At 41.2% G+C, this 18,972-nt stretch overlaps 1 protein-coding gene across 1 annotated transcript in view; it reads right to left on the reverse strand.

Annotated features, from left to right (window-relative positions):
• The window catches only part of HDAC3 (histone deacetylase 3), a 58,623-nt gene that overhangs the window by 23,285 nt on the left and 16,366 nt on the right, over positions 1–18,972 (reverse strand). Inside the window, exons 4-5 of the mRNA XM_068363386.1 lie at positions 14,583–14,777; positions 4,117–4,250 (exon numbers count right to left, since the gene is read on the reverse strand). Of these exons, the coding sequence (XP_068219487.1) occupies positions 4,117–4,250; positions 14,583–14,777 (329 nt within the window). The remainder of the gene's footprint in view (positions 1–4,116; positions 4,251–14,582; positions 14,778–18,972) is intronic.

Consider the following 18,972-nt stretch of genomic DNA (forward strand, 5'->3'; position numbering starts at 1 on the left):
ACAGATGCAAATCGCCGAGGCATGAGATATAACAAATAGTTCTTAAGAGTCCTTAAATAGGAGGCTTCTAATTCCCTCGACGGCAGCACTCACGAGGAATCCTCAGGCTGCGATAATTCCTTGCGTGTTATTACAGGAAAAAGTGGAGACGCGAGTAGCAGACAAACCTTATATCTTACCTCTCGTATTTTTCTTATCGAAAGGGGAAGAAAGGTAGAAGTCGGAGTGTCTGGAGGTAATGGCGAAGACCGCTGACGGTTGTCAGAAGGCTCTGTCATAAGAGTAAACTCTTAACGACGATGATCGCGTGCATAGCACTAATTGCGCGCGTGCACGAACACACTGTGCTAATTGTTACGAGAACCCGACTACTCTGCATAACTGAAACTCGAAGGTTCCAAGTCGTGTGAACTCGAAAGTCCAACGCGACAGAGGCCCGAAGGACTCCTAAGGTCATGAGAACCCGTAGGATAAACATGACGAAAGTTTAAAGGCTCCCGATCACGCCCGGCGAAAGGGTGATCGTCACGAGACCCCGAGGGGTCAACGTGAGGGGAACCAGTAGAATCAAAAAGACGTCTCCTACCAGCACGAGGGGGAGAACGTCAGGGATGAAAATAACTCCTCCACAGGGTAGATTTGTTCTCCCGAAGGAGAATGTCGCTTAATACAAGGCTCTTGCTCCGCCCCTGGAGGAGAAGCAAAAAACGTAAGAGGGAGGAGCGTAGATCAGTAAACTCCTACAAGTTTCTTCTCGTGATTGGTAGGAAGGTTCTCCCTAAGGAGATCGCCTAAAACAAGCTTTCTCCCTGCCCTATGGGGAAAAGCGTAGGTGTATTAACTTTTCTCTCTCAACAAGGGAAAAGTCTTCCCGAAGGAAGGATTGCCAAAGGCAAGATTTTTCCCCTCTCTATGGGGAAAAGCGTAGGTTTAACAATTTCTCTCTCACGAACAAGGGAGAAGTCCTCCCGTAGGAGAACATCGCCTAAGGCAAACTTTCTCCCAGATCTATGGAAAAAAAGCAAAGGCGTAATAATCTCTCTCTCGCGAACGAGAGAGAAGTTCTCCCGAAGGAGAACCTTGCCTAAGACAAGCTTTTCCCCAGTTCTATGAGAAAAAAGCGAAGGCGTAATAATCTCTTTCTCGCAAACGAGAGAGAAGTTCTCGCGAAAGAGAGAGAAGTTCTCCCGAGGGAGAACATTGCCTAAGACAAGCTTTCCCCCTTTTCTATGGGAAAAAAGTGAAGGCGTAATAATCTCTCCGCGAACGAGAGAGATCTTCTGAAGGAGGGCATCGCCTAAGGCAAGTTTTCTCCCAGTTTTACGGAAAAAAACGTAGGCGTAAAAATCTCCTCTCGTGAACAAGAGAGAAGTCCTCCCAATGAAGGATATCGCCTGAGCCAAGCATACTCCCAGGGAGAAGTTCCCCCCGAAGGAGGCATAAGCCGTAGACTTGCTTTTCCCCAGCTCCTGGGGAGAAAGCACAGTCTTCGGGGAAGAGATAGCAGAGGTAAAACTCATTGAGCTGTTCACAACTCCTTACGAAGGAGGGAAGGTTGCTGACTGTCTGAAGTGGGGAAGCTTTCCCTCGGAAGGGGGATGGATCTTTCATGCAGTCCAATTCCGAGGAAGGTTATCACTCCCTCATAAGGGAAGGATCTCTAATCCCTGGAGGAGAACCTCCTGTCAGCAATCTAAGTTTCCCAATAAGTTGATCAAGTTGCAGGTTGACAGCAACTGTTACCTCGTAACATGGGCAGCTCATGAGCTGCCACATGAAGTGCAGGATAACGAACAGAGCGGCCAAAGCCCTCGGCATCGCGTTCTACGTCGCTGCTATCTGGGTGTTTTCTTTTAGCCTCTCTAACACGTTTCCCTTTTCCCTTCTGCTCTCAACCGAAGAGAAGAAGGGCGAACCCCTGCATCTTCTTTCGAGGTTTCCGAGAGACTCGAAATCCTTAACTCATTAGGGAGCAAAGGAATTAGGGAAGTTATCCTGTCTGAAACAAGGGAGCGAGGGATTGACCAGGTGAGTGTATGATCGGAGATTTGCGTGTGTAGCGCTATTTGCGTGCGAACACCTGCGTGACTGGGGTCTGAAGACTCTGCCATGAGAGTAAAACTCCTGATTGTTATGGGCGTAGTGTTGGATGGGCGTACGTGAACACTCCGCGTGACAAGAGTCCGAAGACTCTCTGACCTAAGAGTAACACTCTTGATAACTTGTGTCACGAGAACCCGAAGGTTCAGCGTGATCGTGCGTGCCCCTAGAGGTTGTGTTGCGAGAACCCGAAGGCTCAGCGTGAACGTGCGTGCCCCTAGAGTTTGTGTTGCGAGAACTCGAAGGGCTAGAGCAACGGGAAAACGGAAGTCTTCCTTATCACGAGACACCGAAGTGTCAGCGAGACTAAATGCATGAAAACCTGAGGTTTCAGCAACTAGCTGCGAGAAAACGAAGGGATTGCTCACCGGGAAACCGAGGTTTCCTTGTCACAAGACCCCAAAGGGTCAGAGACCGAGAATTCAAAGGCGAGAGCGATCTCTGTGAAGATAGAGAGTAAAGCAAGGAGAAGCGCTCTATCTGACTTTTTCTAGAGCGGACGGAGACCCTCAAACTAATATGCGAAGAAGAGGGTTCGAGGTTAGGACGAGCTTTGCCCTTGACTGCGCTCCTGGTTTCTTAGATGATCCCTCGCACCACGACGACAGCGAGGCAGAACAATGACGAGAGGGAACGTTCTTCTCAGGTTTGTGGCACGAGTGTATATAATCTCAAGGCAGGAAGTCTCGGGGAGAGACAGAAGGCGAGAAAGAGCGAGAATGATAACGTCTCTTCCTATTTCGCCTATCTCTTCGGTGAGAATATCTAGGTGAAGGCTTAAACGGGCGTGCGGGAGAGTTATCTCGCACGTCTGTGCCAGCCGTAGGAAGCACGCATGCGCGATGGAGAAAATTCCCCATAGTGGAATCATATGGGCGCGTGGGCGTGCGCGCACATCCTTGCGGATGCGGGAGAAGGCTGGTGCGCCGGTAAGTGCTGGCGTGTTGATAAGTGCTGGCGTGTTGCAAAGCGCTAGCGCGTTGGTAAGCACAGGCGTTGCGGGAAAAGGCAGCATGACTGCCTTGTCAGAATACCTTCTAACAGTAGAAAGTTGACGCGCAGGTTTTACCTGTCGCGTAGGATGGTGTTGGGCGCGTATGCGCACGTGCAGGAGAATGTTGGCGCGTGGGAGCGCATAGGAGAGCACTGGCGCTCAGGAGAATGCCATTGCGCAGAAGATTGGTGGCGCGCAGACACGTGATGGAGTTATGCTCTTGTTGGAGCGTATGCACATGTTGGCGCATATGCTCTTGATGCCCTATGTTAGGGTAAGAAGGAAGCGCTCTTAAGTTTGTGACGAGAGCGCTTAGTCTAGCGGCGAGACATCTCGTGAAGAGACAGAAGGCGAGGAAGAGCAAGAACGATTATGTCTCCTCCTATGTCGCCTGTACTCCGGAGAGAACGACTGGGCAAAGGAGTGCGATCTCTCCTTTTCCTCTTCTATATCTCTCCCTCCTAGCCTCCGAAGAGGGGGAGGACAATGAAGTGGAGGAGGAGGAGGAGGAGAAGGTACTGTGAAGACCACTTCTACATACTTGACAGGGGAACCCATCCTCCGCAGGGTAGCAGAACACCCATGACCTCTGTAATGGGGCATAGGGAAAGAGGATCCACATCTAGCGGTGACATAAAGGCGTCATGAACGTTTCCTCAAAATAGAGGAAATCATCTACAAAGAAAAAGAAAAAGGATTAATCAAAACTAAAAAAAAAAAAAAGAAAGGCTAGTCTGCCAGCAAATAAAGCAGGAGCAGTGGTGTTACCACTGCAACGGCTAGAATTCGATTGAAGGTAAACAGCAGCTACCGACCGGCGGTCCCCCACCACTGTCAGCTGGGTAATTACCTGTCCGGTCGTTAACGACCTTGTTAAGGTTTTTCTGCCGTATATTCCACCTCGTGCTAGAATATCTTCTATAGTAAAGAATGAGGGTTTGTATTTAGTGTAGGAACAAATATTAGAGTATAATTTTTTCTTTTAAAATGAGAATTTACCTTCTTTGCCAACAATCACTTACCAGTTCCTGGGAAAAAATAGTTGCCGTACTTATGAAAGGAAACGGTCATAACCCTATCCGTTAGATAAAACGCTTCTTGCACACCATCTCCATGGTGAATATCTATATCTATATACAGGACACGCGGGTGGTATCTGCAAGAGACAAAACGGAGTATAGTAGATCCAAAATAAATTGCTAAATATTGCAGGCGTTCTACATGGTTGACTAACATTCAATACTGTATACTGAATAATGTACTATAATTATATGACCTAATTTTTAACCTGGTTAGAATGGGATTGTATCATACTCTATATGCAAAGGAGAATGGGAGAAAGGGAGAAATAGAATAACAAATAATGTTATTTTTATCTTTATGAGTTACTTTTATTATTAAAGTGCATTATGTCCTCCTTTTATATAAGTACTGTATGGTATGACCAAAGATCAAATGTTTACAGTACAGTGAACCCTCGTTTATCGCGGTAGATAGGTTCCAGACGCGGCCGCGATAGGTGAAATTCCACGAAGTAGTGACATCATATTTACCTATTTATTTAACATGTATATTCGGACTTTTAAAACCTTCCCTTGTACGTAGTACTGTTAACAAACCACCCTTTAATGTACAGAACAATTAATGCATGTACTACAGCACCCTAAACTAAAACAGGCACAAATATTAAAGGCGATTTTATATCATGCGTTTCCTAAACACCTAAAAAGCACGATAAAAAATGGCAACCAATGTTTTGTTTACGTTCATCTCTGATCATAATGAAGAAACAAACTCATTTAGTGTACACATATATGTATAGGTTAGTTTTTGCATCGATTATATTGATTATACAGTATGTTGATTTTTTTATTACCAATGTTTTAGTTTACGTATTTTTCTTAGGACTTCCAAATGAAATGTTTTTCTTTATGACGCCGCCTGAAACGACGGCGTCATAAAGTACTGTACGCTCAGTAAACAACCACGCTCAGAACAAACAAGGCATTTAACGCGCATGATGATAGTGATAAATAATGATACAGTACAGTATTTACTGTAAAAGCATTTACAAAATATGTTACCTTACAAATATAATTTACCGTATCTATATAAAATCATACAGTACTGTACAGTACATACAGTATTGTACGTAGCAAAGCAGGAAAACAATTTACGAGAGAGAGAGAGAGAGAGAGAGAGAGAGAGGAGAGAGAGAGAGAGAGAGAGAGAGAGAGAGAGAGAGAGAGAGAGAGGAGAGAGAGAGAGAGAGATTGTTTTACGTACGTACAGTAAACGTAAATTTTAAACATAAAAAATTCAATTTACGAGAGAGAGAGAGAGAGAGAGAGAGAGAGGAGAGAGAGAGAGAGAGAGAGAGAGAGAGAGAGAGATTGTTTTACGTACGTAAATGTAAATTTTAAACAAAAAAAATATGATAGGTTACAACATGTAGACTTTTAAAATCTTCCCTTTAACTTAATGCATACAGTACGTACAGTACTAAACTATAAAACAGGCACAAATACAGTTTTAGAATGTGAGAATATTAAAGTAAAAAATAAAGATTGTTACTGTACTCACCACGAAAGAAGTTGAAGAAAAACTTGAATGATGATGGCGATGAATTTGCTGCACAGTAGAAATGATGATGATGAAGCTGATGATGTGTTCTACTGTGCAGCCAGGTAGTATTTTACGTCTCTTCAGACGGAGGTGTCTTTTCCTGGGACACCTCTTCAACTTCTTCCTGGGAAACTTCTTCAATTTCTTCCGAAGGCGTACTAGCAGGAGGAACTGGCTCTTTTTTGCGAGGCTGGAAGAACATTGTGATCGGAAGTTGTTGCCGCTGCTTCTTTTTTCGATCTAAGAGCATTTTGTAGGGAGTCATTATGTCATCAACCTTGTTGCAGAATTGCATTGAGCGAACCATATCCTCGTCCCACTCTTGCAACATTTCTTTCAACTCCTTCGCATGGTTGCAGGCCTTGGCAAGCCGTTCTAATGTTAAGCCCGTTTCTTCAACATTTTCTTGGGTCTCTTCCTGGGTTTCACTCTCTTCTTCGCTTGCCGATTTCGTCAGGTCTTCTAGGTCTGCGTCAGTTAGGGGCTGGGAATGGCAGTCCAACAACTCGTCGACGTCTTCAGTCGTCATGTCGCCAAACCCGTCACCTCCAATTATGGCAGCCAACTGCACAGATTTGCGTACTGCAGAGTGTTGGATTTCAGACGGTGTAAATCCCTCGTCGTCGTAAACAATCTGGGGCCACAACTTCTTCCAGCTCGCATTCACAGTTGCAGGTTTCATCTCTTGAAGTGCCTTCTGAATATTCTGCAGGCACGTGGCTATGGTGTACTGCCGCCAGTACGCCTTCAAGTTAAAATCTTCATCCTCATCATCTTGGGCAGCATCCACACACGCAACGAGGTCCGCCAAGGTGTTCTTCGTGTAGAGGGCCTTGAACGCCCTGATAACCCCCTGGTCCATCGGTTGAATTAATGACGTGGTGTTGGGTGGCAGGAACTCAACCTGAATGCCCTCATGCGACAGGTCAGTTGCGTGTCCACCAGCGTTATCCATAAGGAGAAGGATCTTGAATGGCAAGCCCTTCTCTAAGAGATATTTGCTGACTTGCGGGATAAAACACTGATGGAACCAGTTGGAGGTCAGCATCTTCGTAATCCATGCTTTTTGATTATGCATCCAGTACACGGGAAGGAGATTCTTATTTTTATTTTTCAAAGCGCGAGGATTTTTCGACTTAAAAATAAGCCCCGGCTTTAGCAAAAATCCAGCAGCATTGCCACACATCACGAGGGTAACGCGATCCTTGAATGCTTTAAAGCCAGAGGCTTTGGCTTCCTCTTTGAACAGGAAAGTTCGCGACGGCATTCTCTTCAAAAACAAGCCGGTCTCATCCATATTAAACACTTGTTCCGGCTTGTATCCACCTTCGGCGATAATATTCTTAAACGTCTGGTTCACGTAAGTTTCAGCAGCGGCAGTGTCAGCCGAAGCAGACTCCCCATGCAGGGAAACGCTTTTCAGGGCGAAGCGTTTCTGAAACTTCGCGAACCATCCTTTGCTGGCGGAAAAACGTTTCTGAGGCTGGGAATCAGTGGATGTCCCTGGTTGAGGATCATCTGCATCATCATCTTCTTCAGCATGGTTGCCGTCGTCGTCTTGAGGTTCCTTTGCAGCAAAATTCTGATACAAGCTCAAAGCCTTTGTTTGGATGGTGTTCGTATCCAAGGCTATGTTCTTCTTCCGGCAGTTGGCAATCCACACAGCTAAAGCACCTTCCATGCGTACGATCGTTTTATTACTCGTTGTAACGACTCGCTTCGCTGATCTGCTAAAGGTGATTGCAGCCGTCTTTCTAATGTTCGCCTCGTCCTTCTTGATATAGCGAACAGTAGATTCGTTGATCCCAAAATGGAGGGCTGCGGACGCGGAACTTCTACCATCTTTTAACATATCGAGAAGCGTAACCTTCTCAGCTATCGTCATCATCCTTCGGTGGCGTTTAGGCTCACTACCAGCCTTAGTAGACGCAGAACGCTTGGGAGCCATTGTACAGTAGGATTTGACAACTTAAAAAGGTCGCACACAGCACAGATTCACAAACTTAAGAACGTCTACTCAGCGATACGCGGGAACAGAGAGTGGATGACCCGGGCCCGCGAGAACCTAGATGCTGGAAGCTGGAGATGATGGCAAAACACCAATCACAGGCTAGATAACAAAACTTGAGTTCTGATTCGTCATCTATCAGCGCTTGAACCAATCACAACCCGTCTTACAGTATATGATGCGTAGGTTACCAACTCATACAAGATACCCCGCGCATACCGTACGTACGTATTAATAATAATAATAATAAATAATGATAATAATACAGTACAGTACTGTAATAATAATAGTAATAATGATAATAATAATAATAACAATCATAATTTTATTAACAACAACAACAATAATAATAACAATATTTGATAGCTTTACGTATGCTACAGTATTTTATTCTTTTGTAGGATGTGTGTGTGTGTGTGTCTCTCTCTCTCTCTCTCTCTCTCTCTCTCTCTCTCTCTCTCTCTCTCTCTCTCTCTCTCTCTCTCTCTCTCTCTCGTACGCTTATTCGAAATGTGATTTTTGCAACAAAGAATATTATTGGATGCAGTACTGTACTACGTACGTATACATACAAAAGATTCATGGAAAAGAAGCACATCCATTACATTTGTAGTACTGTACGTACAGTAGTAGCCATCAGCAGCCTTAACCGTTCTAATATTGTATGACTGCATCTGATTTGCGTTTCATGTTCGATTTAATTTTACTACGTACTGTATACAGTACTGAATTATCGTATGATAATACAGTAATACAGTAATAATAATAATAATAATGATAATAATAATAATAATAATTTTATTAACAACAACAACAATAATAATAATAATAACAATAATAATAATACAGCTTTACGTACGCTATTTTACGCTTTTGTTGTAGGATGTGTCTCTCTCTCTCTCTCTCTCTCTCTCTCTCTCGTACGCTTATTCGAAATGTGATTTTTACAACAAAGAATATTATTGGATGCAGTACTACGTACGTATACATACAAAAGATTCATGGAAAAGAAGCACATCCATTACATTTGTAGTACAGTAGTAGCCATCAGCAGCCTTACACCATTCTAATATGGTATGACTGCATCTGATTTGCGTTTCATGTTCGATTTAATTTTACTACGTACTGTATACAGTACTGTATTATCGTATGATCACATTCTCTTTTCGTGTTTTATTTCTTTCTGTGCTGAATTATATATCATATGTAATGCAATGAACAATCAGTAAGAGCAGATATTACTAATTACAGTATTAATGGAATTACAGGTAACAAAATATCATATTTGGTTGTCTTCAGATTTCGCGGTATTTTCGAATTTTCCGGAAAATCTGCGATATGTATATATATATGGGTTATGGAAAAAACCCACGAAGTGGTGAATCCGCGATGGTCGAACCGCGAAGTAGCGAGGGTTCACTGTACACTATCATCAATAAATTTCATTATATACGTAAGTCAGGTCATCGAACGTACTATTTTTTATAACATGGCACTACTGTATGATGTAGATAAATTACATGGAAAAATTCCTTGTATTATGGAGTGTGACTCACGACCCCTTGTTGGAATCGGCTGAGAGAATGTCTACATTTCACGTTGAAATAGTCTTTTAAATAAAAAAAAAAATATTTTATTGCAAAAAAAAAGTCCTTTTTGTGTACAGTGAGCCCTTGTTTATCGCGGTAGATAGGTTCCAGACCCGACCGCGATAGGTGAAAATCCGCGAAGTAGTGACACCATATTTACGTATTTATTTAACATGTATATTCAGACTTTTAAAACCTTCCCTTGTACGTAGTACAGTACTGTTAACAAACTACCCTTTAATGTACAGAACACTCAATGCATGTACTACAGTACCCTAAACTAAAACAGGTACAAATATTAAAGGCGATTTTATATCATGCGTTTCCTAAACACGCCAAAAAGCACGATAAAAAATGGCAACCAATGTTTTGTTTACATTTATCTCTGATCATAATGAAGAAACAAACGCATTTACACATCTGTGTATAGGTTAGTTTTTGCATCAATTATATTGATTATTCAGTACAGTATGTTGATTTTGTTATTACCAATGTTTTACTTAATTTTTCTTAGGACTTCCAAATGAAATGTTTTTCTTTATGACGCCGCCTGAATCGGCGGCGTCATAAAGTACGCTCAGTAAACAACCACGCTCAGTAAACAAACAAAGGCATTTAATGCGCATGATGAAAGTGATAAATAATGATATTACAGTAAAAGCTTTTAGAAAATATGTTATTACAAATATTATTTACCGTATCTATATAAAATCATACAGTACATACGCAGCAAAGCAGGAAAACAATTTACGAGAGAGAGAGAGAGAGAGAGAGAGAGGAGAGAGAGAGAGAGAGAGAGAGAGAGAGAGAGAGAGAGAGAGAGAGAGAGAGAGAGATTGTTTTACGTACGTAAATGTAAATTTAAAAAAAAAAATATGATAGGTTATAACATGTATATTCAGACTTTTAAAACTTTCCTTTTAACTTAATGCATACTAAACTAAAACAGGCACAAATATTAAAATGTTAGAATATTAAAGTAAAAAATAAAGATTGTTACTGTACTCACCACGAAAGAAGTTGAAGAAAAACTTGAATGATGATGGCGATGAATTTGCTGCACAGTAGAAATGATGATGATGAAGCTGATGATGTCTTCTACTGTGCAGCTAATGATAGTATTTTACGTTTCTTCAGACGGAGGTGTCTTTTCCTGGGACACCTCTTCAACTTCTTCCTGGGACACTTCTTCAATTTCTTCCGAAGGCGTAGTAGCAGGAGGAACTGGCTCTTTTTTGCGGGGCTGGAAGAACATTGTGATCGGAAATTGCTGCCGCTGTTTCTTTTTTCGCTCGAAGAGCATCCTGTAGGGAGTCATGTCGTCATCGATCTTGTTGCAGAATTGCATAGACCGAACCATATCCTCGTCCCACTCTTGCGACATTTCTTTCAACTCCTTTGCATGGTTGCAGAACTTGGCAAGCCGTTCTAATGTTAAGCCCCTTTCTTCAACATTTTCTTGGGTCTCTTCCTGCGTTTCACTGTCTTCTTCACTGGCCGATTTCGTCAGGTCTTCTAGGTCTGCGTCAGTTAGCGGCTGGGAATGGCAGTCCAACAACTCATCGACGTCTTCAGTCGTCATGTCGCCAAACCCGTCACCTCCAATTATCGCAGCCAACTGCACAGATTTGCGTATTGCAGAGTGTTGAATTTCAGACGGTGTAAATCCCTCGTCGTCGTAAACAATCTGGGGCCACAACTTCTTCCAGCTCGCATTAACGGTTGCAGGTTTGATTTCTTGCAGTGCCTTCTGAATGTTCTGCAGGCACGTGGCTATTGTGTACTTCCGCCAGTACGCCTTCAAATTGAAATTTTCATCTTCATCTTCTTGGGCAGCATCCACACACGCAACGAGGTCCGCCAAGGTATTCTTCGTGTAGAGGGCCTTGAACGCCCTGATAATCCCCTGGTCCATCGGTTGAATTAATGACGTGGTGTTGGGTGGCAGGAACTCAACTTGAATGTCCTCATGCGACAGGTCAGTTGCGTGTCCACCAGCGTTATCCATAAGGAGAAGGATCTTAAATGGCAAGCCCTTCTCTAAGAGATATTTACTGACTTGCGGGATAAAACACTGATAGAACCAGTTGGAGGTCAGCATCTTCGTAATCCATGCTTTTTGATTATGCATCCAGTACACGGGAAGGAGATTCTTATTTTTATTTTTCAAAGCGCGAGGATTTTTCAACTTGTAAATAAGCCCCGGCTTAAGCAAAAATCCAGCAGCATTGCCACACATCACGAGGGTAACGCGATCCTTGAATGCTTTAAAGCCAGAGGCTTTGGCTTCTTCTTTAAACAGGAAAGTTCGCGACGGCATTCTCTTCAAAAACAAGCCGGTCTCATCCATATTAAACACTTGTTCTGGCTTGTATCCACCTTCAGCGATAATGATCTTGAACATCTCATTCTCGTAAGTTTCAGCAGCGGCAGTGTCAGCGGAAGCAACCTCGCCATGCAGGGAAACACTTTTCAGGCCAAAGCGTTTCTGAAACTTCGCGAACCATCCTTTGCTGGCGGAAAAACGTTGTTTCTGAGGCTGGGAATCAGTGGATGTTCCTGGTTGAGGTTCATCTACATCATCTTCTTCTTCAGCATGGTCGCCATCGTCGTCTTGAGGTTCCTTTGCCGCAAAATTCTCATACAAGCTCAAAGCCTTGGTTCGGATGGTGTTCGTATCCAAGGCTATGTTCTTCCGGCAGTCGGCAATCCACACTGCTAAAGCACCTTCCATGCGTACGATCGTTTTATTACGCGTGGTAAGGACTCGCTTCGCTGATCTGCTAAAGGTGATGGTAGCCGTCTTTCTAATGTTCGCCTCGTCCTTCTTGATGTAGCGAACGGTGTATTCGTTCACTCCAAAATGGCGAGCAGCGGCCGCGTAACTTCTGCCTTCTCTTAACATATCGAGAAGCGTCACCTTCTCAGCAATCGTCATCATCTTTCGGTGGCGTTTAGGCTCACTACCAGCCTTAGCAGAAGTTCACAATAACGTAGCAGCATCTACACGGCGAGAGAGCGGCAAACAAAGTCGCCGCGAAAAGATGCTGGAGGTTGGAGAAGCGGTCAAAACACCAATCACAGGCTAGATTACAAAACTTGGATTCTGATTCGTCATCTATCAGCGCTTGAACCAATCACAATCCGTCTTATATGCTACGTAGTAGTTACCAATTCAAATACAAGGTACCCTACGTATACAGCTTTACGTACGCTATTTTACGCTTGTTTTGTTGTAGGATATGTACGCTTATTCGAGATGTGATTTTTGCAACAAAGAATATTATTGGATGCAGTACTACGTACGTATACATACAAAAGATTCATGGAAAAGATGCACATCCATTACATTTGTAGTACAGTAGTAGCCATCAGCAGCCTTACACCATTCTAATACGGTATGACTGCATCTGATTTGCGTTTCATGTTCAATTTAATTTTACTACGTACTGTATACTGAATTACCGTATGATCACATTCTCTTTTCGTGTTTTATTTCTTTCTGTACTGAATTATATGTCATATGTAATGCAATGAACCATCAGTAAGAGCAGATATTACTAATTACAGTATTAATGGAATTTCAGGTAACGAAATATCGTATTTGGGGTCTACATATATCGCGGTATTTTCGAAATTTCCGGAAAATCCGCGATATGTTTATATATATGGGTTATGAAAAAAATCTGCGAAGTGGTGAATCCGCGATGGTCGAACCGCGAAGTAGCGAGGGTTCACTGTAATTGCACAAGCACCAGGTCATGTACGCAACCAATTTCTGACCTGGGTACATATTTATCTACTTTTTCTTCTAATTTCATGGAAAGCAATCTATTTCAGTATCCCATAAAGATAAATTACACCATTTTCTAGGATTTCCCAAGGACTAGATTATCAGTTTTCTTATACAGTATTCGATATGGCAGGCATAAATAAATATTTTCTGCACGAATGTTCTTTGTACTTCTTTAGCTTCCTGTCTCTATATTCAAAATTTTAATGTTATGACTATGATGAAAAATGAAAGTATATTATGTAACTACGATTCTCATGTATGTGCATTTCATACATGTAGTGTATATTATGTCTCTCTAAATGAAGGGACTCTCCACAGGACAGTAACCATCCCTGAAAAATGATGAATATGTCCTTATGATCCCTAGTGTTGAGGAAAATTACTGCTATAAGCTTATACTTAGACATACTAAGGTCTATTTAATAAATCTCTACGAAAAAATTTTTGAAGTCCGTTTTCTCAAAACTTGAAAATTCGTGATAAATATTGCATACTGTACAAAAATTTTATAATATTGATCAATTTTTGCCATTCAAACATGAAAAGATAAAGAACTTTACTGCGTTCAATCTAGAAAATAACTTTAAATAAAAAAAAATTATAATTGAAAAATAATAACTGAAAGTGTCTTCTATACATTAAGAAGATACTTTGAAAAAAATTAAAATATCAAATTTTCTTTTTTCAAATTTTTTGTATTGTATATAAAACAATCCTTCAATGGCTTCCTAAATGAAAGAAGTTGATCAAGAAGCAAACGAGTTTTAATAAAGCCAAATGACACTCTTAATTAAATGGAGAGGAAGTGAATGTTACACAACACTAATTAACTCTGCCAACAAAGTTGGAAGGAGGTTATGATTTTGCACCCATTTGTGTGTGAGTGAGTTTGTTTGTGAACAGCTCCCTGCCAAACTTTTAATTGTAGAGTAATGAAACTTGTAGGTATTAGCTGCTAAGTAAAAAGCTGGCAATGATTAAAATTTTGGAAGGTCAAGGTCACGGTCAAGCAAAATTCACGTAATCAGTCATAATTTTGAACATCATTGTCACAGGGACTTCAAACTTGGTTCATATTTAAGTGTATGAAAACCCTCGCCAATTAATACAAGTTACGGTTAAAGGTCAAGGTCAAGCAATAATCTGCTGAGGTGGAGATCTGCGCTCTACTGAGTGCACCTCTAGTTTTAAATGAAACGAGAAGATAAATTTAGAACAGTGGAGATGAATAAAAAAAATTATGCACAATCAAAAGCAAGACTTGATAAGTTAGAAATAATCATCATACATTACTTACTTCAGCATTTCTAAAATTGCTATTGATAAGTTAAAATAATCATCATACATTACTTACTTCAGCATTTCTAAAATTGCTATTGATAAGTTAAAAATAACCATCATACATTACTTACTTCAGCATTTCTAAAATTGCTATTGATAAGTTAAAAATAACCATCATACATTACTTACTTCAGCATTTCTAAAATTGCTATGACTATGTCGTTAACGTAACAAAATCCAGACGCTTCAAATTTCTTGGCATGATGAAGTCCTCCCGACCAGTTAATTGCAATATCACAGCAATTATGGTTTATCTTCACAGCCCCTTCAAGAGATGCTCCCGTGTACATGGAGCAGAAGTCATACAAACCATCAAATACAGGACTGTTGGTAATATCAAAAGTTCAATTAGAAGAGTAAAAAGAAAATATGCATCACACAAAAGTAATTATCATACTGTAAGTGAATGTCTAACATTAGAATAACTATATGCAACAGTATTAACTTTCATCTTTCTTTACATTTTTAATATACTGGGATCATTAAAGTACATAATATAATGGTAAAATGCTTTCTAAAGAATAACTTAGTTTACTAGATGCAAACCTTTTGACTTTAAAAAGCTTTATCACTAAACAAATGGTTATCTGACTAATAAAATTTTTTGGCATGATGTCTTGCTGCCTTTTCTTTAATTTTCATCTGCTTATTTTCCTACCTTTGGCTATACAATCTAAATTTATCCTGAACCAATCTCACATATTTTTATAGTAATTAGCATTTTTCCTAGCCACACAAACCTGGGTCCTTTAATTAGGAAGACTGATTCAGCACAAGCTGGAGTCGGTCATTAAACTTGGATAGCAAGCAGTTATCCAGCTGCTGATGGTGTGGGGCAAGGCCCTTTCCAGTCAAGAGACTTCACTTTTGACCTTTTGGCCCAAGACTGAGAGGGGTGTTTGAGGAGGGAAGTTGGATCTAAGTACTCAGGTGAGTATGGTTAGGAAAAATAAAATTACTTAAAAAATTAGTTATTTGTTCCTATGTGGCATAGGAATTGTCCTTGTAGTTATAGAATATTTCAAAAGCTGTACACATATGTACTGAAATAAAGAAGGGTAAAAAGAGTAAAGTAATCAGTGGTGAAAAGAGTGAAATAACAAGTGGTGAAAAGAGTGAAATAATTAGTAGTGAAGAGAGTGAAGTAATCAGTGGTGAAAAGAGTGAAATAATCAGTGGTGAAGGGGGTCAAAACTAGCGTCCTTTAATTAGGGAGACTCACTGCTATGTGGGTTGGAAGTCCCCTTAGAAACCAACCTTGATGGTTCATTTTCTTCCCTGGAAGTGATCACGGCTTATTGTGTGCAGAAGCAAAGTTATGTCCCTGGCAAACTCTTATCCAATTTTCATAGGGATGAAAGGCTGATAGGACCTGGGCTGTATATGCCAGCATGTGCTCGATCAACTAGAGATCCCCTTCCCTCAAGCGGATGTTAATTGGAAACGTGTAACTTATGTGATGATTAATGGGTTGCCATAAGATACATCATTTCCTTGCTTGTTAAAGGGGGATGGGAGAGATACTTCTTTAGATCTGAAGAATGAGGGCTCCGTGCAACTCGCCAGCATCACGTCCGATCCAGCACGTAACCTTTGGACCGCTGGTCCCTGAGAGGAGGGACAGAAGAATGAGGGAGGTAAGTCAGTCATACTACTGCAGTGCTCATTCCAAAGTTACATCTTCACGTTACCATAGGCGAGATGATTCCTTATCCCATCTGGGAGCTGGGCTGGTTACACAAGTACTTGATCAGCGCCCCCAGGTCAAAGCACAATGATGTCAAGAGACTTGCGCGTAAACTCCAGCAAATAAAAGGACTGATCCAAGCACGAATGTACTGGAATGGCAGTAGTGGTCAAACCCCCAAGGAAACTGAGGCACCGAATAACTTTCCAGTCTTCTTGAGCATTACCCAGTCAAGTCCCCTTTAGGGAGTACGCCTGCCACTACACTGGAGGCCATAACCTACACTTAGTGCATGGGGATCACTGAAAACAGTCACGGACTCCACAATAGAGACAAAGGGAGTGTGAATTTACAGCCAGTTTAAGCTGACTGTACACGTACAGAAGTTCAACTTACAAAGATTTGGAGGATACAAACACAAATCCAACTAAAAATGATATTTTAATTATAAAATAAATTTTTGAATATACTTACCCGGTGAATATATAATACAGGTAGCTGCAACTCTGCGGCTCGACAGACAACATACTTAAAAAACTCGCGAGCGATCGCTATGCAGGTTGCGGGTGTGCCCACCAGCGCCAACTGTCGGCCAGATACCACTCTCGGATGTAAACAAAACCTTCAATTCTTCTCGTCCCGCTGCGTCTCTATTGGGGAGGAAGGGAGGGTCATTTAATTTATATATTCACCGGGTAAGTATATTCAAAAATTTATTTTATAATTAAAATATCATTTTTAAATATTAAACTTAGCCGGTGAATATATAATACAGTAGGTCCTCGGGTTACGACGGTCCCGACTTACGCGGTTTCGCCGTTACAAACGCGCCCCATAAAAATATAAAAATAATATTAAGCGTCGTTCCGTCTTACACCGTTAGCGTCGTAAGCGACGTAAACAATTGCGAACTAGTTTCTAGCGCGCGGTGGATGAATACGCTTTGCGGTGGTTGTGGGCGAGGAAGACGGCGTCGCTCAGTTCCACTCATACGCCATTTTTGGTTGTGATTGCCTGTTCTTTCTCTCACGTGTTTGATCGTTTTTTTGAACTTTTTGCCCTTCATTATGGCTCCAAAGCGCAAGGCAGATTCTTCTGATGGTAGTGCATCGAAGAAAAGGAAGGCCATCACCATGGAAGTGAAATTAGACATTATTAAGCGGTCTAAAAACGGTGAAACGCCAACGAACATTGGCCGATCGCTTGGCCTTAGCCGTTCGACCGTGGCTACTATCCTTAAAGATAAGGAGCGCATTGTTGAACACGTAAAAGGATCTGCTCCAATGAAAGCAACAGTGATAACGAAACAGCGTAGTGGTTTAATTATCGAAATGGAAAGGTTATTAGTGCTTTGGTTGGAAGATCAAAATCAACGGCGTATTCCAGTGAGCTTAATGGTTATTCAAGAGAAGGCTAAAAGGTTGTTTGAAGCGTTGAAAAAAGAAAGGGGGGGAGAAAGTGAAAGTGAAGAGTTTTCGGCTAGTAGGGGTTGGTTTATGCGATTTAAGGCTCGGGCCAATTACCATAATCTTAAAGTGCAAGGTGAAGCTGCTAGTGGGGATGAGAAAGCAGCAAGTGAATTTCCTAAAGCGTTGGCTGAGATAATTAGGGAGGGGGGTTATTCTGTTGCCCTGAGTAAGGAAACCGATTTGGAGATGGAGGTTGATGATGTTACGGAGCTGCTAGAATCTCATGGAGAGGAGTTATCTGTTGGGGACTTGATACAACTGGAGAAGCAGATCATAGAGGAAGAGGAAGAAGCCCCCACCCCAGACCCTAAGGCTTTCACAAGGCAGGGCTTGTCAAAAGGTTTTGCCGAGATACAACAAGCATTGGCAACTTTCGAGGCTCAAGATCCCAACATGGACAGGTTCACCAGGGTTTCCAGAGGTGTCATGGACTTACTGCAGTGTTATAAGGAGATTTTGGATGAGAAGAGGATCCTCTCTGTCCAGTCTAACCTGGAGCGGTATTTTAAGAAAGTAGAGAGAACTGCACCCTTCCTCTCCACAATAAACCAGTCTCTCCGTCCCTTGCAACATCCCTTCCAGTGTGCAAGCCAACCATAGGAATAAGGTAAGGAATTGTTCTCTTTTTTTTTTTTATTGATATTTACTTTAATTCATGTGGTAAGGAATTGTTTTCTTTTTTTTTATTGATATTTACTTTAATTCATGTGGTAAGGAATTGTTTTCTTTTTTTATTGATATTTACTTTAATTCATGTGGTAAGGAATTGTTTTCTTTTTTTTTATTTATTGATATTTACTTTAATTCATGTGGTAAGGAATTGTTTTCTTTTTTTATTGATATTTACTTTAATTCATGTGGTAAGGAATTGTTTTCTTTTTTTTTTATTGATATTTACTTTAATTCATGTGGTAAGGAATTGTTTTCTTTTTTTATTGATATTTACTTTAATTCATGTGGTAAGGAATTGTTTTCTTTTTTTATTGATATTTACTTTAATTCATGTGGTAAGGAATTGTTTTCTCTTTTTCTAATATTGTTTTTATGTCATTTGATACATTTTATTATAGTACAGTATACAGTAATACTTTACAGTACAGTACAGTACGTATATTTATGGTGTTCCGACTTACACGGAAATTCGGGTTACACCGCGTCTTAAGAACGGATCAGCGTCGTAACCCGAGGACCCCCTGTAGCTGATTCACACCCAAGGAGGTGGGTAGAGACCAGAGTTAATATGTTTACAGCGTATAAGCTAAGAGTTTTTTCATTTTGACAGTTATCAATATAACAAAACCAAAATAAATAGGTACCTGGTAAGGAAGTCGACTTAGACGATTACTCTGCCTTTTAAGTCTGT

The sequence above is a fragment of the Palaemon carinicauda genome, chromosome 40 (assembly GCF_036898095.1).
Source record: "Palaemon carinicauda isolate YSFRI2023 chromosome 40, ASM3689809v2, whole genome shotgun sequence".
Classification (NCBI taxonomy): domain Eukaryota; kingdom Metazoa; phylum Arthropoda; class Malacostraca; order Decapoda; family Palaemonidae; genus Palaemon; species Palaemon carinicauda.